This window comes from Lipophrys pholis (genome assembly GCF_963383615.2).
Source record: "Lipophrys pholis genome assembly, chromosome: 13".
NCBI classification, from domain to species: domain Eukaryota; kingdom Metazoa; phylum Chordata; class Actinopteri; order Blenniiformes; family Blenniidae; genus Lipophrys; species Lipophrys pholis.
In genome coordinates, this window is record NC_137632.1 from 18,175,913 (window position 1) to 18,202,071 (window position 26,159).

Sequence of the window (26,159 nt, forward strand, 5' to 3'; positions counted from 1 at the left end):
TGAAAAATAATCAATTATTTAATATGTGCTGATTGATTTAAATTTAGTTTCTGATGTCATGTCCCTCTGCGCACCCTTGAATCTAATCAGCTCTGCTGATTAGTAAGACTTTATTATGGCAGAACATGTTTACTTGCAGCTCTTAACCAGGCATTAAGGAGGGCACTGGCTGTTGTGTTTTTATTGCTCTGCCCTTGGCATTCAGCCCAAGTTGAACCCGATGCATAGACAATAAACAAACAAAACAAACTCACATCTTGATCCAGACTTTACAGTGTGACTCTTTAATATTAGCCTTGTCATTGTTTTTCAGCTGCAGCACATCATACAATTTGCATGTTTGATTTGCCACAAATTAGACATCGGATGCCATTTTTGATGCAAGTTGAGCTTTTTTTTTTTTATAGGGTTAAAGGCATTTCTCCCAGTAAAGTTGTGATCATAAGCTCTACACTATAACATCTCGGGCGTCACTCTTCATGTGTGTAAAACTCTGCCTCTTTGGGACTGATTGCACAAGCCTACCCAATGCAACATGTCTGTGGCATCATTACACGGTGTTGGTGTGTGTTTGTGAACTCCCAAAAAGTTAAACTTCTTAAAAAATAAAAAAATAAATAAAAAATCTCATTAAACAAAATTAAAGTTTGAGTCAAATAAATCACAAGCAAAAAAGGAAAAAAAAGGAGGTGCACATGCATACTAAGTATTTCATTTATCTTTTTAATTAAGCGCAGTGGGTAGTTTTTAATGGCTGTCAACTATAAGATTCTCATTTGCAAATCACAGTGTTTCCTGCCTCATAAACATAACCATTTCTTGAATAATAAGAGGAGTTTTATCTCCATCCATATTTTCTTACATGAGTCCTGGGTGGCTTCAGTTTTGTAGCAGAGGTGTATCAGAAGTGTACTTGTGTCAGAAGTGTACTTGGACAGTGAATATGTAAGCCGTGTACAGAATATCAATGAAGGAAGCTCTTTGAACCGATGAGTGTAAAGGACAGAGATCAATACCCAAAATGCGGTGTTTACCAAAACGTGAAAGCCGCCGCTTCTGCTAATAAAAACAGATGCAACTACAATGCATATAATATGGACAGCCACTCGGTAAAGTGAAATACAATTCCTACTGCTGTGTGCCTGTGCGTATCACAACACTGCGACATATGCACTCACTCACTCACACACAAAAATAAAACTATTCAGGGCACAAAGCAGAGAAATCTGTGCTGCACTTCATCAATGTGTTTAAGCAAGCATCTAATTTTACAAAGCAGATCAAACACCATATAAATTACTTTTGGTTACCGGACAAAATGCACGGTGGACATTTACTGAATTTCTCTATGGACTCTCATTTAAATGGAAATTTGCCTCTCAATGATGTGCTGAGGTGCATCAAAATGGAATATTAGATTGAATCAATCCCCGCAATGTGGACGGGCAAAAAGTACCCCCTCATTCTGCGTGAGATACTAATGTCAGAGCCCATTACAGGTGGCTGAGCTGTCTGCGATCCTCAGAGGATGTCAGCCATGCTTAGCAGAATTGGTTATACCGTGTCTTAACTTAATATCTCCCTGTTGAGCCCTCCATTTGACATTATCCTGAGCCTGACAAGATGACAATTTTTCTTCGGGTGTTTACCTGTTATGCTCCAAAATAAGCTTTGCTGAAGCCCGTTATATTTTAAACTTGTAAAATAGTATGACAGTAATAATACCATTACTACTATACTACTACTGCTACTGATACCAAAATAATACTTAAGGCGATCGACTTTCGTGAAACTCCAAAATCCACCTTATGTATTGAATGCTTATTAAAAACACAAATAGCAGAGGAATAGTTAAAAAAAAAAAATCAAATGCAGATTTGTACTAGTCTTTACTGACTGGTTCAATATTAATACAACATCGTGTCACTGTGGGGCCATTTGTCTTTGTGCTACATTTCAGATGTTTTTCGGCCAGAAAACCTTTTACTTGGCGGGAAATGTGCACGCAAACATGCGTGTACACACACTACCTGTTTGTGTCTTGACTTGAGCTGGGTTTATCCCTTCCTGTGTTTCCTCTGTTTGTTCAGTGTCCAGGCCTGTGAATGCCAGACTGTGTGATGGTGAAGAGCCGCCCTCGGCTGTGCAGCACTGCTCTGTTCCCTGCCAGCACCAGTGCTTGCTCTCCAAGTGGTCACCCTGGGGTGCCTGCCTACACGACAACTGCAAGGAGCCACAGGGGAAGAAAGGTATGGTGGAGTTAATTGGACATAAAAGTGAACAAGCTTTGGCTTGTGAAGGATTTTCCATGTGATATTTCATTTGGAAATGAATTTGTTCAACAACTGTTGTAAAAAGTAACACGTGATGAATAAGTTCCTGTTGTGAACTGCCAGAAGTACACTAGGAGGACCGTGAGGTTTATCTGATGAATTGTATTCTAGTGTAAGCCTTTACCCTCATTCACATGCAAAGACCACTGTACGTTTTATTCATAAAATGTACCAGTGTGAATGCACACTGTCTTAAGTGGATGGTTCCATGTGCATTACCGTGTGCATTAATGTAACCAATCATAGGGATCGAATGAGGCTTGTCAGCCGAAGAGGTTGAGCTAATTTCTGCTATCATCTCATCACTCATTTTCAAAACCAGCTGTATGTGGACCCTAGAAAATTGCAGGGTTAAGACATTTTTTTTTTGTATTTTTTTCAATGTCTTTAGACACAGTGGCAGTTCTAATTTATTCAATTAAATTTTTTTTTTTAATTTTCAGTTTTACTTTTTGAAAGTATGTTTTCAAATTTCCATAACCCGAGAAAATAATCGTCAGTCGATATTATCCCAGATGTTTATATAGCGTATGTCTAGTGTCCACTCACTTGTGAAGACATGGAGCCACTGTCTTAATATTGTTTCTTTAAAAGACAAAAAAAACACTTGGCCTTCACTTAAGCGCAGGTTTTGTTCGTCAGTTTGCTGCATCATGACAGTGATGTGGCACCGATGTGCCTTTTATGCACCTTTTTTGAGACCAGCACACCCATGGGTGTTCATTTGGGTGTAAATACATTTGGCATGTGAGACAATTGTGTTGCGCCGAGCACCTCTCTTAAATAGTTGAAGCCCTTTATCGCTGCTATTCTACTGTTTTATTGTTTCTTAAGTCAGTTAAGTTCTGTTTTTATAATGGTGACAACTTGAACACACATCCAGCTGTTGTTGGCGAATCCCCAAGAAGAGTAAACAGCTCCAATAGTCATTTGAATAAAAAAAAACACAACTGTAAACCAGATTGTTTCTGTTTTTTTACACACAGCACAGTCTGTAAATACTCCAAACCATCAGAATCAGTTTGAGAATATGTGGAATTTATACGGCCTTCAGGGGACAGGTGGTGCAAAGTAAATGGTCTACGGGGCATTTCTGGTCCCACAGGTACAATGAGAAGTGGCACACTGGTCGCCTGGCAACCATAATGATGTTGAAGAATTGAAAATGAAGCCGGAGGCGACCGCGATGCTTTTCCTTTTGGTGACGCTGTTTCTTGAGCAGCTTGAGTTACTTTATTCAGCTCAACAAAACTTCCACACATTCTGGTGTATTTGTGATTTGCTTTGTTTGTAATTTAATTGGGCTGAAAGCGAATACTGACTTTTGAATATTTCCTGCTCGCCAGCTCATTTCAGGTGTTTTGTCCATGAATGCAGTTTGAGCAGGACTGAGAAACCAAGAAATATTTTGTAAATCAAGTTGGTCTTCAAGTTGAAGCTATAAATCTTGAGATATGTGAATAAGTACACCTTTTTGTATCCTCCATTGTCTTGGAACACATTTGTAGGCTGCCATTCAAAGAGCTGTGGAATTGGCACGGACTAATGTCATTGATCTTCATATGCAACCTTTGAGGGATGCATCACTTGATTTTAGACATATCAATATTCATGCTTATGTGTCAGAGTTATTTAAGATGACTCAAACAAAATCTTGATCAATGGACATAAATCAAGAATTTGAACCCCACGTCTCTTAACTATTTTCACATTTCCTTTTAATGGAAGAAAAGGGAATTCCTCAAATATTAACAGCTACTAAAATGTACTCCCAAATTGCTGTGCTGACTCTCACTTTATGTTCAATATGAAGCACACTAGAGATTATCAGCACAGTTGATGCTGTGTTGAATGACTCTGACACACAGGAGTAGGTAAATTAAATTACATTTTTAGTTTTATTTTGGTTGTTTACATTCAACAATTACATATTCCCTTCAAGAACACAACCAAAAAAGGGTTTGGGCAGAAGCAATGCTTTTTTTTTTTTTCAGCCCACCATCAAAATTCTAAGGAAAATATATGCAGCAGAGGCACGCATACATAAAATGTTAAGAATAATTCCGTTGTTAATTCAGATCCCTTCATATTCTTTCTTTTTTTTTATCAGTTAACAAATTGAAATCTAATGTTTCTCACAACAACCTGAGGCTTGGAAAACTAGGATCATTTCCCAATTGTGGTTTGAATGCTCCTACGTACTCACATCTCACCTCAGAGAAGACACAAAAAAAACAAAGAAATTGTTAGTCTTAACAAAATAGGAACAAACCATGGATATACAAATAAAAAGGGAAAAGTGTGTTTGAAAATGTTTCCTGTGTGCTTCCTATTGTGCCCCTCTGGACATTTCTGGATGACCACATTGAAACAAGACTTTTCTTTCCTCAACAACGCCAAATCCTGTGAGGGTCTAAACATGTTTATGAATACGTTAAGTTGTGCAAACGATATGCAAACGTACCAGATTTTGTCATTTGATCAATATGAAAAATACTGCAGCAGTATTTATTTGGGCAGATTTAATGGTATTCATTTCCCATCCATCCATCCATCCATCCATCCATCCATCCATCCATCCATCCATCCATCCATCCATCCATCCATCCATCCATCCATCCATCCACAAATGATTGAGAAAAGTATCAAAAGGAAAAAACTCCCACATTTGCACACTTGAATATATATATATTATATAACAAAACAAGTCAAGTAGATAGATGAGTATAGCTAAAAACTTCAATGAGTAAAATACATGTGGCTTAAATTGCGAGATTAGAATATCCTCACACTTCTTGGGACTGTAGTTGTCACAGTTGCTGCTGAGAAAAAGGTATATCAAACTAGATAACAAGCAAAGTGGATTCAAATTTTTTTTTTTTTATTTGCCATATGTTTTATCCTCTGTGTTTCAACCATGTCCCTGAGCAAGGTGTTGTTTGACAGATGGACATGAGAGAGGGATGGCCACAGATAATTTAAAAAAAAGAAACCACTGATAGCTACCTAACAAACTGATGTGATTTACCATTCAAATAAATATTTGCACAGATGGGCCAGCGGTGAGACCAGGAGCGCTCAGTCCAAAACAATTAACTGCGTTGAGTTACAATCAGCTGCTCACAGCAGTTGTTGCCTTTGAGCGGAGTGCTCCCAGTATGGTCAGCTGGGGAGTTTGCACTTACCTGAAAGCTGTTACCCATGCAGAGGTTTTGAATTGAGAGCTGCACCTACCGTAAATCTTATATTGCTTTGGCATTGCTGAAATTTAAATGTGAATTGAGGCGTTGTGCCTGACAGAGGCTAAGTGGGAAAATGTCAGTGTAAGAGAGCAACGTTGTCAAAGCAGGGGAGTGAGGCAGTGTATGTTTGAATCTTAAATTGTTTGTTGATAAGCGGGCCGAGGAGAAATGTGGAAGATGGGAAAGAAATGCATAGAGCACAGCAGATGGAAGACAGAAAGGGAGCACTTCAGAGAAGTTCAGCTCCCTGCTCCCAGGAGGGTGAAAGGAATATCAGCAGATGAGATGCTTCCTGTCGGTGTGTGCGTGTGTGTGCGTGCGTGTGTGTGTGTGTGTGCGCATGTGTGTGTGTTTTCAGGAGGAGGTGTCTGCAGCTCTGCAACACACCCTTGCTGCTTCGATGTTCTTCTCTCTCCGCACAGGTGAAAGCATGTCATATCTGACTGCTGTAGAGAGGCCAGGCACTGTGCGTAGAGTGTGTGTTTCAGTCTGTCATTGCGCTGGCATTGCTGGAGCCGCGAGTGTGTTAGCGCCGCGCTAAAAGGGCAGCGTGACCTCGTCCCCGCCGTGAGTAAATGTGCATGAAAGCGCCCCGGGGAGCGACTGAAGTGTGGATTGTTCAGGTCAGTGCCCACACTCTCAGCACTGGATCTCCACGGGATGAGCCGGCTACTCACACAGACAGTGTCATTAATACATCTCAAGGAGTGGAAAACATAGCATCTGCTGTTTTGCACAGGTCTCTCTGGTGGCACTATGTCTTTTGATGGCATTCATAAAGACAGGGAGCGCACAGCAGAGGTTTCAGAGCATGAAACCAATACAAAGTCGTTCTCAGCGCACTGGCTTGCCAGCAATGCAATGAACAGTTATTGAGTAGCAGGGTATTGTTATGATCCAAGTCGTTTGCCTGTAGCCCTTGAGCTGCAGAGAATTTCTTTCTGCTATTGAGCGTGCACTTAGCCTTTATGTTTCACAACATCAGAATAAACTGTGATCCGTCTCTAACTGAAGGGCCCGCGGGATCCCAGTTTTCAGGTAGATGCAACCAGCCAAGGCGCTTATGTAGGCCCCGCTTTGCTCTATGAAAAATTACAAATTTAAATTGCCTGTGCAGTGGCTTTATGTGCTTCTCACATCTTCACATTTTCCACGTTATCTTGGCCTATCACATTTTGCAGCTATATAGGGAAATGAATAGAACACGGGAGGTTACTGGATAGCTTTTTAGTAATGCCTCGACTTGAAGTCTCAGAGCTGGAGGGAGGTGCGTTTCTGATCAGCTGTGTGCTGAAAATCACTGGTTGGTCCTTGTTTCCCCGAAATAAACCTGGTATGACCAAGAAACCTTTCAATTATTAATATCCATGGGGGCATGCCCGGCTAAATTGTTTTTTTGTGGTTTAGATGTGAGCAGCAGTAAGTGCTTTGGGCAATACTGCAATCGATCCACAGTCTCTGCTCTTCAAGAGCTCAGTCGGGCAGCATCGCGAGGATCGGGCCTCTGAACTGGCGCCTCACACCGATAGATGGTTGGGGGATGTAATTTGCCGAGTGGGCATCCAGGGGTTTGACAGTCCCACCTGTGGAGGGAAAGAATTGTGGGACCTTTCCGGCAAGTGTCACAGCCACGATAAAATGAATATAGCTCAAAAAGAAAACCTGCTCCCGTACGAGAGTCGTAGACATTTACCGAGGGCAGCGCTGGCGCTCTGAAATAGCATTTTATCCTACAACTTTATGTATACACAAGCATTTTTCTGTTGGGCAATTGAAAGAGCTCGGCAGTCAATAGATTCTATAGATTAGACCATGAGGTGTCCAGTCAGCGAAGACCTTTTTATGAAGAAATTGATATTTTATGAACAATCCAGCTTTGAGCCAATCGATAGTTTGGAACTGAGGTTATGAATCAAAACGTGGAGCAATTAGGTAATTACCGGTGATTAGGTAACTGGTTTATTGATAATTACTATGTCAAAATGTTTGTCATGTTATTAGACAATCTGCTAATGACTGTGTAAATCGTCTTCCAAGTGTTTTATTGTCACAGCCATGCTACGGCAGCAGGAAGAGTGAAAGGACATACCCGATTTGAGAAATGGCACTCGTGATCAAACGCACTTCCATGATCTATGAGGGAAACTGAGCAGAAAATACATTCCTTAGAGACGACACGAGGTAATGTGGTCGTCCCGTGTTGTGAGATGCCATTCAGTGGGGGATTACTCCTCAAGCATAGCACCGATTTGTGTTCATCTGTATTTACTAATGGCACTCAGTGATGTTTTGTGATTGTAAAATTTAATACAAGAGGTAATCTAAAACTCGCAGAGGTAATTCTGTTCATCTGAGAAAGTGTTATTTCTGAAAAATACAGAAAGAGAATAGTAAAGCTTACTTCTGATCATGTGATTTTATCTTTATCACGGCAGTAACAAATTATGTTTGGCAACCAAAAACAACACAACTGGATGTTATTTTTGAAACAATTTCATTAAAACTTTCTGACATTCAGATCTCACATCGTGCCCTCCTCTCAAATTGAATGACGTGAGCATTGTACTACTAAGTTGCTCACATTTGTTTTTCAATCACTACCATTTTTTTTTTAAACCGAAACATTAAGATGTTTGTAACTCTTCCAACACTGTGTAGATGGTAGGTATCTAAGTTATATGATATAGTGAACGTATTGAGGGACAAAAATCACAACCTGTTAATTGGTAATAATTCTTTGGTTACCTCTTATTGTCTCTATCAGTTAGGTTTCCGTAACCTCCACAGCTATATTGTTGTGGTATTACAGTGAAACATTACAGTGAATCAACTAAGCTGTCATGATTAATTCTCTCATTAAGTTCATCTTAAATTACATCAGTTAATGGGAAGAAGATGCTCTACAATCTGGATGCCAGTGGATGTTAAAAACTCTGTGGATTGACAGACAGCTTTTACAAGGATATGGTTTATTCAATCCTGCTGAAGCTGAATGGGGACTGTGGATACAGGCTGATATCATATATCATATGTACAGTTGGAAAGATTTCATGCTGCTTTGAGGATGACTGAGTTATTGTGAGGATATATCCCTCGTTAAGGGTTTATTGAAATTATACTAGAAACGGGAGAAAACAGCATGAGTTAATAAAAGGATGTTTTAATTTACTAAAACAAAGTGAATATCTAAACATTTAAGGCTTTGTGGGGTAAAATTTCCAATTTTTGTTTTTAGAGAATTGGCTTGCTATGGAAGAGCAGCAATATTACAATTGTCATTCTGCAAGAGTGAAATATTTGCTTTTGATGATGCAAAGATCTGCATCCTCTGGTGGTTATTTTCAGTAAACGTGACATTTTAGACCAGTACTGTTGGCTCTGTGTGGATTTACATGTCTACCTGTTGCAGCAGGTCTGATTGAAATGAAGCGGTCATTATTCGATTTCTGCTGCTGGATGACCGCCTGTCATTTAAATTAGGTTTTTAAATTAGGTTTGATGGGCCAGAGGAGTACCGGAAATGTTCAGACGATTGAGTGACCATGCGTCCTGGACATTCATAGTTTCTGACTGACCACTGAGATTTTTCCTAGTTGGTTTGTCACTCGGTGAAAAAAATGGCAACGTTTTGAGCTAAAGGTACACTAAGTTGACACCATGGAGAAATGATTTCCTTTTTCATATGTTTTTCCTTGGGCTGCAAGCACTTCAATGATGCCCCTTTAAAATTAAGCACAAAGCAAGTCTCCAAATGTTCAATCATGATCCTGAGATGCCAGTGAAACTTTCAAGTAGATGATCAAAATATTCAGTAATGAGTGTCGCAAATACTAATACTGAACTACAGTGCCAAGCAACTGAGATCATTCGGAGTGGCAGCCACAGAGGGTCTGCACTATTTTGCTTCTTTTTATTTCAGTATGTGCCAGTGAGGAGTCAATATAACTCAGGCAGAGGACCCCAGTTTAGTGACAGAAACAGCAGCAGTGGCAACAAGAAAGTGAGACTCAGTAATTGGACAGGCAGGTGTCAGTGAACAAAACTACACAGCTACTTCAACTTGACCCTACTCAGTCACATTTTTGTAACACACTTTCTCCTTTGCTATGACACTTCACTCATTACTTCCTACACTTCCCCTGGGCATAGAGCAGTGTGGGATCTATTACGATATGGTGAAGTGAGTTTGGTTTTGATGCAACGCTGGGTTACATTTGGATCTTTTCTTAAAGACTATTTACGGCAATGAGCCATGGACAGCATCTTAAACTTACCGGTGTAATGATTTACTCACCAAAGGAAGCATGAAAAAATAAAAACATCTCAAAGTGATTCAAAGGGATTGAGCGGCATGCGTTTGATAATCAGCCATAACATTATGAACACTGAAGGGTGAATTATGTAAGACTTCACCTGTCTCTTTTGTGTCAGGTGAGATATATTCGGCAGGAAATATAGATGCATTTTCTTAAAATTGACGCATTACAAAAATTGACAAACAAAACAGTTGGAGCAAGTTTGACAAGATTATTGGTGATTGTTAGACGACTGAGTCAGCGCATCTCCAAACTACAGCTCTTGTAGGGTGTAGTCCCAGTGTGCAGTGTCAGTATTTATGAAAAGGATGGTTCAGGAAAGCAATAGCAGTGACTGGTGTCAGGGTTATGGAAAGCCCAAGTTCTCACCTCACAACCTATAGCGCTCATGGGATCTGGTAGAAACATCTTGGTGCACACTGAGCCGAGCTCCTTGTACTGGAAATAAGCTTAATAGTTTAGATTTAGCACTTGCTCCCCTTTACAGGATATCTCACTTGAGCTAGATTCTTAAAAAAATATTGCGCAAAACTGTTAATTAAATAAAACTCCTGATGAATGTTGTGTGTGATTTCATCATTATGCTGAAAGAGAATTATGACACAGCTATACGCTTAATCTGTGGAGAAAAGATTGTGTTCTTGGCACCGGCAAACACGAGCAGAACAAACAGGTGCTTTTATGCCTTTTTTCATTCTTGATTTCAGTTCCTACCTTTACATCGAAATGATACCTAAAATTTACGAAACATGTAATCTTTGGATAAGATATGGTGATAGTAAACTATATGCATTAAAGTATACAGCCACGACTACTTCGTCCATCATATTTGCAGGCAAGATTGTTTGTATTATTTTAAAGTATAGACGGCCCTGAGAGGGTACCGCGATATGCTTTTTGCTTCATGTAGAAATGACAGTGTGTTTTCTCTGACAACCTTTCCTGTTCCATCAGGCTTCAGACAGAGGAGAAGAGACGTGATGTGGCAGAGCGATAGTACTCTGGGGACTTGCCCTCATCTGACGGAGTTCATCCCCTGTGAGGATCCTTCCTGCTACCTCTGGCAGATCCAACAAGAAGGAGGATGCATCCCCAATGAAAGTTCATGTGGTCCTGGATCTGCAGTCCACAATATTACCTGCGTGAGCGCTGAAGGTAAGATCACAGATTTCCCTCATTAACACAAAGCTTTTATGAAATCAGAAATGTCTGGCACTTGTTTTTTTAATTCTGTTTTTACTGTACTGTATACTGACAATTGGGGAAGATGCTTACTTGTATTTGTATTATGTTATCTTGTGTTTCCAATAAGTGAGTGTCTCTATGCTCGCCACACTATTTATTAAGGGTTAATCATCTGCTTATTAATGTGAGATATTCTATTCATATATCCAGATATTTCTGTGGTTCAAACTTTCACACTGATTATGGGGGAGTTCTTGGATTTGGTCAAAATTGACCTGGGCCACTCTGACGGCATGAAATCTGATCAGACCGTAAGAGGATATCAATACAATTATTGTCACTTTCGCAGTTCACGTTTTGTTGAAAAAGAAAGAGTGTGTTAGTTGGCATTTCAAGAGGTTCTTGTTGGCAAAATGAGATTTTGTTCTATAGAGTCAAGCGAGTTTTTTCCCTTGTGATTCCCACCTTTACCCTCTGCAGAGCGAACCGGTGCCTGGCTGGAGTTTCACACATCTCTTTAGCTTCTGATCTCATGGTTGGCAAAATAACAAATAAACATAACTTCCGCTTCATGAAATTGTTTCTTCAGCAGTTTTAGATAATCATACTCGGTGGCAGTAAAGTCGGTGCTTTCCAACCATGGTCCCGGGAGAGCCACTGCACGGTATGCTTTCAGAAGCACCACTGCTCCCTTCACTGGTTCAAGTCAAAGGGTTATCATCAACCTCTGGAAGTCTGACAACAATTTATGGCTTTAATTTAAGAGTCTTGAGGCACAACACATCTGAAAAACACACAGGGCATTGGCTCAGCATCAAGAGTGGGAAACACATTTATATCACAGTTGTGATTATATTATTATAGACTTATATCTGTCATAATCCTGGCTGCATAGGCATGGCAAAAAAGATAAATCCTCACACACGGGAAAATGTAATGTGACTATATTAGGAAACTAAGAATAATTTATGACAGGGTATAGATCAGGCCTCTGTTGGGAAACAGATGAAAGCTTTGGGTTGCTGCAGGAACAGGAACAATCTGGGGGTCAGAGGGAAGCTTTTTCCAAGTCTGATTTGTTCTGGGTATTTTTTTCCTTTTTTGGGAAGAACACAGATTAAAAAAATTCGAACTTTATTTTTAAATAAATCAGTTAAAGATTACAGAAAAGGACTTTCCAGACATTTAGAATTTAAAAAACCCCCATTTAAACTAGCATAAGAAGTTAGACCCTTTTCGCTAAAGCTGTTAACAATCATGTTTTATTACATGAAATACATTGAAAAGTCCGCTACAACCATAATTTGATACTTGTGAGACAAAACATGTGAGAGTTCAGGGTGGTTTCACTGTGAATCACTATTTGTGTGGGGGGGACTCATCTCTTCATCATCTCAACTCTTCACACGTTATGACCTCCTCATCTGAGAGAAACAGAAATGATGTGTGTGTTATTAGTGGAATCAGTATCATAAGTGCGTGCATGAGTGAAGCACTGAGCAGCAAAACAGACTTGAACGGTCACTAATCCAGGCGTCTCGGAAGAAACCAACTTGCTCAAGTTTTCCGAAAAGGTGCACCAGTACACTCGGGTTGTTGTCAGTCATGCTGTCGAGCCTCAATGATTGTTTAATGAGGCTGTGCTCCTTCCACCTTCCGTACAGAAAATATACACGGTAATACTTTTTCATTAATATATATTTCAACCAAACTATGGGCAGCAACAAAATTCATCACCGTAAAGCCAACACAACTGTAGTCTGGAACTCGGTGGTGCTTTCCGTTGCACTACAGGACATGAACTGCCAGGTATAATGTGATCCGTTGGGCTCAGCCATATCATCATGTTGGGCGATAGGAACATCAGTGTTAACGAAGCATGCATTATTCATCAGGGACCATCATCAGGTTTATAGGCACAGAAAACACTGGCCTGATTAAAAATCAGAATCACAGCTTCCTGCTAGGCATTAATTGCTCATCTCCATAGATTATAAACCTAATTGCACCCTTTTTTGTCTCTGTTTTATTATTCTGTCACAATGGATCATGTGTATGTTTATCAGGAAGGCAGTGGTGGGTCCAAATATATTAGCCAACGGTAGAGTCTAATGAGTTTTGACAGGACAGCTAGGACTGGGTGCTTTGTCGGGTTTGAGGAAATAGGCTTATGAAATTATATGTGGTGTATTTACTGTTACGGAAAGTTGACAAGTTGGTCACTGTTGCTGCCTTAATTGGCTTATCAGGCTTTACCGTGAAAGCATGTTGGGATATTTTCACTCACAATCACAGCCAAGTCACAGCCAAGTTGTTAAGTGATGCAAACTTCCAGCCTTAACAGGAGTTCTCATCGCTTTACTCATTTTCTTCCCATCACTGTTTGGGTCATTTACTGTACATTAATGTAACCTGCGATTAACAAGTTCACACCTAATGAAATGATGAAAATCAAACTATGACTTTTTAACACGAAGAAAGACCAAGCGTGATGCTACTTGTGGAGCAGCTGTATTAAAGCCTGTGGAAATTTATGGTCTTTCCAGGTGGAGAAGGATCATTAAACACCTATTGACCTATAAGATTGGATAAAAGCAAAATGTTGTCTTGCATGTACTAATGGGCAATAATGTAATAACTGCCAATGACATATCAATTTTGGCCATTCTGAATGTAATAAAGGTAATCACATAATAACTTAACAATAATGATATAAAATAATAAAATGATTTTACAACTGTGATTGAGAGAGTAGCTGTGTTTGTTTCCTCAATGAATGAATTAGTCAACTATTCCATTCTTTATACCCATTTCTATTAAGCAAACTGCAAAACACTTAAAACAAATAGCTTTTATTTTCAGGAAATGCAGCCTTATTTATGTATTATTATAGTATTGCCTGCAGTTATGCAGTTAAAAAACATTTTGTTTAATGCTACTTCAATCATGTAATACCAGGATTGGCAAAATGCCATTATGGTAATGACTCAAATATGCTATTACAGTAATGGCAAGTATGTGAGTTATTATATTGAAAATGACCAAAACATCATTGGCAGGTATTAACTTATTGATCATTATTACATTATTTGTTGTTAGAATCCATTCGTGTTCTGTACTGCCCTGTCCACTGGGAGGTTGCAGGGTGCCAGAGCTGATGCCAGCGGCCTATGGGCAAAGGGAGGGTAGGACGGAGTTGGTCGCCAGTCAAACAAAGAGATAAACATCTACACACACACATTCACACCTTGGGGCAATCAAGAGGGACTGGTTCACGAGTAAAAATTTAATCTATAGCAGCTTGTTGGGGGGGGTTTTGGTGTGAAAGTAGGCTGGCCTTGACTCGTTCCTCCAGTGAAGCTGATTAACTGGCAGCAGCCTCACCAGCTAGGCAATGTATTGTCATGTACTATGTTTTAGTAAGATATTCTTGTAAACATTCGGTACATCACTTGCCACACGTTTTGCAATTATTCTCCTCATTCTCTTTATACAGTATATAAGATGATTTCGGCTAAAAATTTTAATCGCACAATATGCATTGTGCATATCCTTTGCAATAACTGCCTGAAAATCAAAACGTGCTCACTGCATAACAGGAAAAATATTCAGTGGAACAATGCCTGCTTGCATCTAATAACTGCAAACAATTATTTTATATTTGAGAGAAAATTGAACAAATTAAATAACCACAAATATAAATGAATTAATACAAACATTTCATCCATACAATTACAAAGTCAACATAACAGGTGGATATGACCTCCACGTTTTATTATCAGTAGGCATTTAGCTTGTGTAGCGCTGCGATGATGTCAAATAGCATTCCAGCACTGGCTAGGGCTTAGCATAATAATAATAATAATAATAAAGCAAGTAGGAAGCAATGGCAGGAAGAACAGTGGTGGCCAATTTGCTTTTGTAGCCAATTTAAAACAGCAGGTGAGGTAAAACCCAGCTGAGCACATTTTTACTGAGCTTAGCGGATATTTACTTCTCATCAATCAAATCTGATGCACCAGCAGTGGTCTTCCACCCGCTGTCCCTTTCTGAACACGAGACCCTTTAATGGCTTCGCTGTCAACTTGTTTCCAGCTGGAAGGCCAGGCCGAGCACAGAGGAGGTCAGAGGTGAGAAATAAATACCCATCAACCCACATTCTCCCTGGGAACTTCACAGTAATGTTGAGTTCTCACAGCTGGGGACCGTGATGGTCACCAGTTGAGAAGGTCAAAATCCCTTTAAGTTCACACTCCATTCCTGCACATTTGCTCTACAACATTATTATAACTATACAGCATATTGTCATAAGCTTTATAGTTACAAAAAAGTGTATTTCAACAAAGTGGTTAGTAGGAGTGTTGTAACGTATGTCCATGAATATGAAGAAAAAGCATCACGTTAAGTCATGTCATACCAGCTTCTGCGAGCTTTCCGAAACTCAAAATTTCCCAGTAGGAAACTCACAGTTAGACAAAACTTAAATGCATATTTTCTTCCAGTGGAAATAAAACAACCTTTTCCCATTTCCTTGTGAACACACCTCAAAATCCTATGGTTACTTTTTTTCATACTTTTGAATATGGATCATTTTAGTTTTTTGTTAACTTCATGTAGTCAAGGTCAAGCCAAGCACCGATGCTATGATGGGTCTTTAATTACATGATTTACAGAATAGTAGCTATTTCACACATATAGTTGGAGCAAGTTGGGTCAGTGCAGAATATCATTTTTATGCAAACATGTCAATGACCCTCTTTTATCATGGTCAGGGTTTTTCTCTAGAGATGAATTTCTTCAAATATTTTGCTGTTATACTTAACATATAAATTTAGTCGACCTTGGAAAAATCAGCTGCTAATTCTCGGCCTGTCTGCATATTCAAGCTCCGTCCCTCAGCTATGGAACAATGATGGAGAAGTTCTCTTTTCGCTTTCTTTTTTTTTTCAAACAGTATTTTTGTATCCTGAACGTCTTTAAGGTCGCCGTCCATTCAGAGTCTGTTGCTTCATTTTCTAAGATGTAACAATCAAAAATAGAGAAACCCTGATGGGAACAAAGTGGATTCAGTACGCTGTTGAATTGAAGCCTTACTATAGCTTCACCTAGCCTCCTACGCTCCTCTTATTTAATGTCCCTCATCATGAATGGAGAAAATGAACAGTGAAACACAGACTCCTGCTGAAATGACAGAAATCGGCTGAATTCACATTAGCGTCAGCGCCCTCTATAGGCCCCATGTAATTGAATAATGGGCCTGGGCCACTGGAGGTGTGTTGCTATGGTAACTCAAACGAACTTGGTAAAACAGGGGCAGTATCTGTATATTAGCATATTACTTTTAGAAACAAATTGCTTGACTGTCATTATATAAGGGAATATTTTTTTTCTTGCTGAACTCATAGATTAAAATAAATGATTGAAATGTATTTTCACTCATGAACATTTACACTTGCGCTGATGTCACGTATTGTTTGCTTCACGTCAGTTAGTAAATTTTGGTTGAATGCTTCCTGTATTCTCACATCATCAATGTCAATTACTGATCCATTGGTGATGGATGCCATTTGCTTCGGGGTCCTAGATACTTTGAAAGGACTGGCAAAAGTCTTTCCTATCGATGCACCTGAAACATTTATTGTGGTCTTGGATTTCACTTTCCTAGCATTACCTTGTTACATGAATTTTTTACTAAAACATTAAGATGTAATTAAAGCTTTAATTAAAGGTGCCCTGTACTTACTGCTTTTTGATCTGATTTTGTCAGCTAGTTTTCTTCCCACCCAACCATCCTGGAAGGCACCTCTCCTAATCACACCCTGCTTACCAGTCAGAGCCCTGGAGATGGATTGTTATTGGCATGATCTGCAACATCTCTTTGTTCCCGAGGTGTGAGTGTGAAAAAAGTTTCCGCTTGTATTTTACAGTACATCCACAGTTCTGTGGAGAGAGCAGTGGGGGTCCTGGAGCTGTTGCAGCATGAATGTTTAGAGTGACTGTGGGGAATACCTGCATACATAGCCACATATCCACTGCTGCCTCGTTTCAATCACTTCTGCTCTGACAGGGTGAGACAGGCACAGCCGATGGAGGGAACAGGGAGGCTGGAGCGACACATCAGCAGAGACGAAAGAATTGTTTACTTGATTCTGATATGCTGTCATAAAAAAGTAAACCGACTGTGGTGTTTGTAGATGCACATACTTTTATTTTTCCAGTAGATGCAGCTTATCTTGTAATCAGTGAAGTGCGTCAGCTGACCCAGCTGTCTGTGCGTACAGAGACCGTGTTGATCTTAAGGAGCTCTCACATTTCCGTTGTGATGTCAGGCGAGGGAGTACAGAGGAGTTATTTATGGATAATAAGTGAACGCAAAAAACAAACCGGTCTACACTCACCGTCATCTTGGCTTACACTGGGTCATTGTTCGATGAAAGACATTTTTAATTGGATCTCTCGAAGTCAGACAGTCACTCAGCCAGTGCCTATTGCCCTGGTCTTGTGTCACAGGGTCCCCATTGTAAGCAGAAGTTTCTACCCTCATTAATATAAATGGCTTTTACCTGTTTTGTCTCTTTCATTTCCAGTTGAAGTTCTATTACTTGGCTCCGCAACGAAAGTCTTTCTTCTCATACTTAATCAGGTTCACATCAGTTGTTATATTCAGACTTTAAAAGGTTTGCAGTGCGGTGAATTTTAACGATGATGTTGGAGAACAAGTTGGTCACATTTTACCTTGTAATGCCGCGCACAATACTTAAAAGAGGATTCTCGCTAAGGCTCTCTTCTCACCAGGCAGCAAGTTTCCAAAATACCTTGAAATATTTGCAGGTGTTCAAAAATTTCCTTGCAAGAGTGCCATTTATACCATCTTTTTGTGAAATGGCCTGAAAGTCCTTGCGGATGTCTCTAACCTTTCTCAATTCAGTTTCTGTGAATTAGAGAGTGTGAGAAACGAGGAACGAGCCTCCAGAAAGTCAGTCTGGTCTTCATCGAGGAGCTTCTGCACTTTTTTTATGAGCCACATTTTGCTTGAATTCTCAGAACAAAGCACTTTGCTGAAGTGGGTAGAGGACCGTATATATATATGTGGTCAAGAAGTCTCTCAAAACTGTTGCACAACATTCACACATTCACCGCAAGACAGAAGCAACTAAAAAAAGGTTTGACCGATTGACCACCAATCCAGTGTGATCCGAAGTGAAATCTGTCTCTGATTTTGTTCAGTCCCACATATTCGTATTCGCAACTGGCTGCTCGTTGTCATACACACATGAAAAGCCAGGGTTTTGTGGCGGATAACCTTGCTGACCGTCCAGTCAAGGTCACTCTATGCGCTCTAAAGTCACTGCTTAGGCTTTTCTATAGTTGAAATGAAATTAAATCAAATGAAATCCCAAATCGTCATCACAAAGGTAATTGTTGTCAACATGTTGGATATTTTCACTCTCCTCTAATGAAAAAAGGAGGTTTTTGAAGTGGCAGGCACCGTTTAAGATGGACAACTTCAGTGAAGTGACAGATGCCCCTGAGATCTGCAGTATTTTCTCCACTTTATTCTCCAATTGAGTAAGCATTTTGTTTCCAATTTCCCAGCATACAACAGCTCCCTATTTCATGCCTGAAAGACAGATGAAGTTGTCTGAGGAAGGTCTGTGCTTATATAGATCGAGAAAGCAAAGAAAGTGCACTTTCCCAGCGAAGTTTATCTGATGGAGGGTTAAATGATTATCCATGGCTGCTCAAGCAATCAGAAAACATCCCCTATCACCTAAATGTCAGGTCATATTGCTTCACGAATACACTGTACGAGGTAATTCCTAAAACCACTTGGGTATGGATGAAATGGAATTGAGCGGTGCAGAGGTGTTCAAGGGCATTTTGAGGCTCAGTCAAAGGGATGATCCAGGGGGCTCTACCTATGAGAAAATACTGTTACTTTTCCAGAGGAAATGCATCCATACTAGTGCAACACTGGACAGAGGCACAGTTGTCTTGTGATTCTTCTCCTCCTCACCTGTCATCTTCAGTCTCCCATCACAATTCTGACTGTATGTGAAGCCCAGAGTGTAACCTCCATAACAACACAGGAAATCTTACTGTCTATATGCGGTTTAATATGCAATATATCCAAGGCACGATTTGCTGGGGGGTACGGGAGGATTTACACCTACTCTGCCTTATGTGGAGAACGAAATTGAAGTCCCTTTCAGAGCAATTAAAGTTTCTTGTCAACCAAAAGTCTCAACCCTCATGCACCAACAGTGAAACTCTCCTGCTATGTTGCGCCATGTTAAGTAGTCGGTTTTAGCTGAATGCTCAACCGTATTTTCCCCAATGACAGTTGTTGTTAAAGGACTATTTCAAAGTCCACTTATTCCAGTTATACCCCGCCTCCTCAGAAGCTCAGTTATTTTGTCTATAACGTCATGATAATGGAATTTCTGAAGCTTCCAAGTATGATCAATATTATATCAGGGTTATATACTTGATATATAGCCTATGATATATGAGAGCACTGAATAACCTGCCTGCTCTAACGGGAACGTCTATTTTAAGTGTAATGTTTTCTTTGTTGTTTTCTTTTTTCCAACACTCAAACATCTTGAGATTGAGCTTCACTAGAACTGTTGCCCGTTAAGCTATAATGATAAATACACTCTGAAGTCCACAGATTCTTTATCTGTGGAGGTGATTTAGAGCTGTGACGACCCTTCCTGGAAGTCAGACTTTGCTAAGAAAACTCCGGAGTCATAAAATCCAGAAAATACATATGAGGGGAAGAAATTAGTGGAGGCGGTTCACACAAATAACATACACTAATCACAGGTCAAAACTATGAGATAGTATATGTTCCTGGTAGAATCACGCCTGCAACAGTAGTTGCAGCAAAATAAAAACGCCAAAGCTTTGCTGAAGAACACTATGACACTCCACAATACTCTGGGGGAAAACCTTCCACTGAAAGTAACAGCCTCAAACAGGTGAGTAAATATTTTATTCCAAGCAAATCCAGTATTTATACCAGGCCAGTCCCAGCTCAGACCAGCATTCAATGGAGATGCTGTAGGATGACCTTAAGAGACAAAGAAAGAACATGTCTGAACCGAGGCTGTTCTATCGGTCAGAAGGGTTGAAGGTTCCTCTTTTATAGCCACCAAAATGTGTTCAAACTATCACTACAAACAATACTCTCTTACACTTTCTAGAGGCCCTGTATATATTTAGAATGGTCAATATAGACACAATAAACTATTATATGTATGATTTTTCCTGCTCCTCAATATTTGAACTTTTTTACTGCAATTAATTATTGAGTATCATTTTCTTAATATTTTTACTTCCCACGTTTGAACAAAGTATTTGCACTTTCAGTTCTTAGCATTTTTAAATCTAACTCATTACTTGTATTATCCAATTGGAGGGCGAGTCAGTAACTATCCAATAGAAATATCCAAAGCTGCTGACGGCAGCAGTTGTTGAAGCTGCTCGAATTGATGAATTTCAGTGATGAGATTACATCAGTATTTAATACTTGTTAGATGACAAGACTACTGGTGTTCTTTCAAGATGAACGTGTGAATTGAAAATCTTGTTGGTGTCTATGTATAGGTCAGGCAATTTTTGTGTTTGTTTTTTTTTTTTTATATTAATTTTTGTACTTTTTTTAATGGAGAAGAAGACTTTGACTGAAACAAATTCTCGACGATGATCTGTGTGATTGCTAATGATCAGGAAAGTGTATCCACTCTGACTAACAACAACAATAATTTAGTGACGCCTTAAAAAAGACATTGGTGATAAGTTGGTATTTAATTTACTAAGTTTAATTGGCATTTTTACTAAAGTGTTTTTTTTACTCGTATACCGGTAATCTTTCATTAGTAAATAGATTATGGAACTTTGAGTAATGTGAATACAAACTATAAAATGAATGAATTGCAGTGATTGACTTTGTCAGATTTACAGGTTAATTCAAATTATTATGCTGTTAAAATGTTAAACAATTCTTAGCAAACCTAAGCAGTTTCATTTGCTAACCCTTTTTCAGACAAACTTAGATGTGCATTAGAGGTGCAATATAGACAGTAGAATTACTTTATATGCTGATAAACTCCCCAAAACAAGCGCTGGAGTGTTGAGATATTTTGACAGCTTCTACAGCTTGAGCTTCCTGCACTCTGGCCATTCACACCACAGTTACTATTGGGCACAGGGCAAGATATACTGAGTATATGTGGGATTGACAGCCGACATGACAGATTTAACTCCTCGCAGACGCATGCCAGCTTGCCTTCCTGGCCCAATAAACACTTTGACATTTCTGAACATGACAATGATCGCGATTCGGTGTGGCTCCCATCAACCGGGCTCCCGGCTCATCCGGTCAGCAGTATTTAGGTGCAGAGGAACTCGGTAAAGCAGCACTAAACTTTGTGCTATTAGTGCAAATAACATTTTGAAGTTTCACGTTTGATATGTGAATGTAGTAAAACCAATAATTAGTGACCCAGGGTAGTTTGTTGGAGCACACTTTAATGTTCACAGCGATTTTGTCCAATTTACCTTATTGCTTTTGCCCCCTAGCTCTGCCTTAAAACGCTGTCTCCACAGAGTGGATGGGATTTTTAGCATTTAAGCAAAGAAGCAAGGCTTTTCTTTTCTATTCTTTTTTTCAATATCCACCAGAATAATAACAATGAAGAAGATTAATTGGTTGGTGGGTGAGCTGAATAGAAATTATGCTGAAATTGCATGCAGGTGGCAGTGATATTATATCTGAATAAGAACCCAACTACAGATCCACATATTAATAATGCAAAAGGACCCAGAGGGCAGCCATTTATTTGCAAAGTGCCCACCCCCCCAAAAGCAGTTTCATACATGCACATTCACACACGCAAATTATGACTATAGATATATGTTGTGTCAGTTCTCCTAAGGCAATGTTGATAAAGCTTCCCAAGTCTTTTGTTAGGTTTTGTTTGCAAAAAACTCTTTTTTTTTTCCCCTTTGTGATTTTTAAACAGAACTATTGTTGAATATTTACTGCTTTTCCCATTGTTTGAGGATCGAAAAAATAAATATCTTTAGCAATAGGTCAGCCTGGAGCCTCCTGTATTTTGCAGGAAATCTTATTCTTGTGTTTTGTACTGTTTTTAAATGTTTGTTTCTAAGGTTTGGATTTCAATTACAATTTCTGGCTCAAAACGTGTCATAATGTCATAAGTTAGACGATGTGATTTGCTGCATGATAGGTGAACTTTCATTCACTAAGTAGTGGAAAGTGTAGTGAATTGCTGTGCATTCTGTTGAGCAATACATTTTTCTCAAACCTAAAAACCCTACAAACGGCATTGTTTAGCAGGCGCAATTGACCATGTTAGAAAACCAGAGTGTGTTCACAGTGGGTGAAATATAATATCTAGTCATGTGCCTGTTTCGTCTTTGAACTTTATGAATTAAAAATCATGGAGAATGACATGGAAATCCAGCTGAAGCTCATGTTTTTAAAAAAGCGACTCAAAATGGAAAAGCAGTTATTCTTCTGCCATTTCTGTAAAAGAAAACTGAAGTTATAAATGTTCCCTCAACTTCAGATTTAAAAAAAACAAACCACATTGTACTTTGCTGTTCGGCATTTTTATGCATTGTCTTGCTGTATCTCATTGCCCATTGACACATTATAGGTCTCATTTTGGAGCCTGTTGCTCTCAGTGTGGGCCGCTGAGGTGGATTGACAGGAATCCAGTTTCATTTTGTGTTCATGCTGTTTAAAGCATGCACACTTGAAATAATTACCTGGATGGGAGCCGTGGTTAACCAAGACAATGAATTCCCACACAGCTTAAAATCTTACAGCCAATTCAAAACAATTATGCTAAATATCAGTGCAATTTCTATTCATGTGCTGCAGCCTTTCAAGCTTTGCTTGGTTTGGTGCATTTAAAGATACATGTTGTGATTCTGGAAAATATAGTCCTGCTCCCTTAGGGTTGTTTTTCTCTGTACTTTTACATACACACCTTCAGTTCTCCTATAAAGCCATTATTATAGTTATTATCAACATTAACATTGTTGTTATTATTCAGAGCTGGTAAATTTTCCCTTTTTTATGGCCACTTACAGAATAATGAAAAGAACAACGCATCCAATACAGTAGCCTGCAGGTCTTTCCCATTATTCCAAGCAGGCTATTGTCTCCTGTTGTATACACACCAGTTACTCTGATGGCTGGAGATCTGTGATACTTTAACTTTATGGGCAAGAGGGTTTTCAGACTCCCCAAGGGAGTCTTTCACATCTGTCTGATGAGGCGATACTGTGGTTTGCTCTCTGTAGGTTTACTGCCTCCCTCTGCATCAAGGGTATTTGCAATGAAAGGGAGGGGGGGGGGGGGGGAAAGACAAATTGATGACAAATCTGCCCTGGGGTTGTTATTGTTAAACCATATTCCATGATGTAGTGGCAGAGTTCAACCAAGTTAATGATACTGCTGAGTGTGAGTGTGTATCTGAAAACGATGCCTCAGCTGCTGCTGGCATTGTTTTGACATCAGGATGGCATTCCTGTTCCTGAAATTGATCTCTCTCACTTTATTTCTCTCTCTGACCTCAGAGGAAATTTTGGCAAAGCCGCAGTAGTGCAAAGCAAAAAAATACAATGTCTTCAAATCAAGTTTACCAAAAGAAAGCCTGAATCATGGCGTGCCATGAAAGGGGGGAAAAAAACAATATGTTTGATGTACTTCTACAATGTAACTGGGAACGTTTATGAATTTCTTAACACATGGCTGCTGAAGTATAGTTGTAAATACAAGTTTGGAATAGCAGTGAGATGACCCTAAATTCAATCAACTCAAATTGTATGCCTATTCAAAAATTGTTGTTGTACCTCATGCATCTCTGCAAAAACAATTTTCCTCAAAGTATCAGAAAATATTGTGCATTCACAACATTGTACTATTATAAACAGAATCAAGACCATTTCAGTGTGTTTTTTGTTTGAATAAAATAACAGTATTGTAGTCAAATGACCATATTTAATTTGTATCAAGATTTAAAAAATAAATAAAATTGTTGGAAATAACCCATTTTTGAGTAACAAGTTACTCTAACGCCACTTGTTTCCATAGCATAAACACACTATGGAGTGATTAACCTCATGAAATGAATATGACAGTTCCTATTTTTCAAGTTGGTTGAAGTTTATTTTTGTCGTACAGCAAAACCGTGTCCCAGGCTGTCTCCCCTCAACACATCCAGCAGAGTGCTTACAATTGAAAATAACACAATGTACAAAAAATATCATAACGTACCAAGGTGTGCTCCGTCATCTGACTTTCAACTAATGACCCACAAAATGTTGAAAGTCCCGCAATGTGTCACAGCAAAAAAACAATAATATTAAAACAATGTGTTTTACAATCAGAAAGAATTCCAAGTGGCTTTTCCCAGTAACTAGTTATTTAACCATAATAAAGTACTAATTTTAATATAATCTTAATAACTTGCACAAAACGAATCAAAACCACCCCTAAATAAGCTCTGTGCTCTCCTTAGTCTGAGGTAACCAAAGAAATTGAGAATTGACATTATTAAGCACTGTTAATCTCATGTGCTATCCATTGTAAGTGCTCATCAAAGTTTGACATGATCTCAGAGAGCTTCGCAGCTTTGCAGAATTTACGAGGCGCTGGATGGCAGCTTGCAGAGGAAGTGTTAGCCATAGCTTGTTACAGATTTGGCCAACTTCTCCTTCCAGACAGTCACAGCTTCGTCGCAATCTCCCACATGCACTTTTCTTGGAGCGCTCGTGACGCGTGAAAGGGTGACAGCTGTCAGCAGTGACAACATTTTTAATTAGAAATTAGTCACGAATTGATTGTATTTGAAGATGTAATTTTATGACACGCAACATGCGATTCAGAGCTACATTTACACTCCGAGAGATGAGATTAGCAACGCTGGTCAGGTTGTTTTCCTGAGGCAAGCGGGTGTCAGAGTGACTAGATATCCCAAAAAGACATTTGTTTGGGTTGTAAATAAAACAAGAGTGTCTGATAAACCTGTGCAAGCGCATGGAAAACATGCAAACATGACAAATGAGACTGAAACCCTCCAAACGTCACCTGGAGGTTTTATGTATCTGAACTGGCCTGATGTACAAACCCAGAGTCATACGACCAAGGACTTTTCAAAACCTTCACTTTTCACAGGAGCTGTACTTCTCTGATGGCGGTCTGATCAGTTTCCATTTGTGTCTTTTATCTTGCTTCCGTCAGGGGAAAAAGTATCAGATGTCTACTGTGCAGATGACCCTCCTCCCACGGTGGAGGCCTGCGAGGTGGCGTGCTCTGCGGACTGTGTGGCCGGCCCCTGGTCCTCCTGGTCACCCTGTTCACACAGCTGTGCCACTAAGACTGCGGAGGGCAGACAGAGCCGCACTCGCACTGTGCTGGCGATCCCAGGGAAAGGTAATTTTAACATCTCACTCTGATTTATGCTCATTGAAAAGCTCATTTGTTTTGTCAGTTATTCCTACACTCATACATTAAAATGTTTAGAGCATTTTAATTCTATGGCTAATATGTTTTAAATAGTTAATTTAAATAATGACAAATAAATACTGTTTTTATTTGTATTCCAGTGTTATTCATACTAAATACATTGAAATTCATGGAAATTTAACCACTATATGTGCAAATTTTAAACCTAAAATTAGCAAAAGAAGTGAAGCTGGGATCAATTAAAGCCATGTCCATAATACAGTGTAATTGTGCTTTAAATGTGTGTCTGTCGCTATTCATGAAGTGCAGTGCAACCTTTACTGATAGAAGACAGTATAAGAGCACTAATTGGTTGTGATTTCATTCAAGAGCTTGTGTAGACATATTACTCTGTGTTTTATTAGTAGAGTGCCCCGTGTTTGTTGGTCATATTCTCCCTGTTACTTGTAATCAAACTGAGGAAATGCAAGGCTAACTCACTACTACACTCGTAAAATAAAAAGCAAAAATTGATTGAACCAGAGGGTTCTTTTTAATTTATTTATTTTTTTCATTGGACTGTTTTCACAAACAT

At 39.3% G+C, this 26,159-nt stretch overlaps 1 protein-coding gene across 1 annotated transcript in view; it reads left to right on the forward strand.

The window, feature by feature from the left end:
• The window catches only part of thsd7ba (thrombospondin, type I, domain containing 7Ba), a gene marked incomplete at both ends in the record, with an annotated part of 150,573 nt that overhangs the window by 48,490 nt on the left and 75,924 nt on the right, over positions 1–26,159 (forward strand). The window contains 3 exons of the mRNA XM_080478203.1: positions 2,091–2,249; positions 10,846–11,046; positions 25,361–25,552. Of these exons, the coding sequence (XP_080334329.1) occupies positions 2,091–2,249; positions 10,846–11,046; positions 25,361–25,552 (552 nt within the window). The remainder of the gene's footprint in view (positions 1–2,090; positions 2,250–10,845; positions 11,047–25,360; positions 25,553–26,159) is intronic.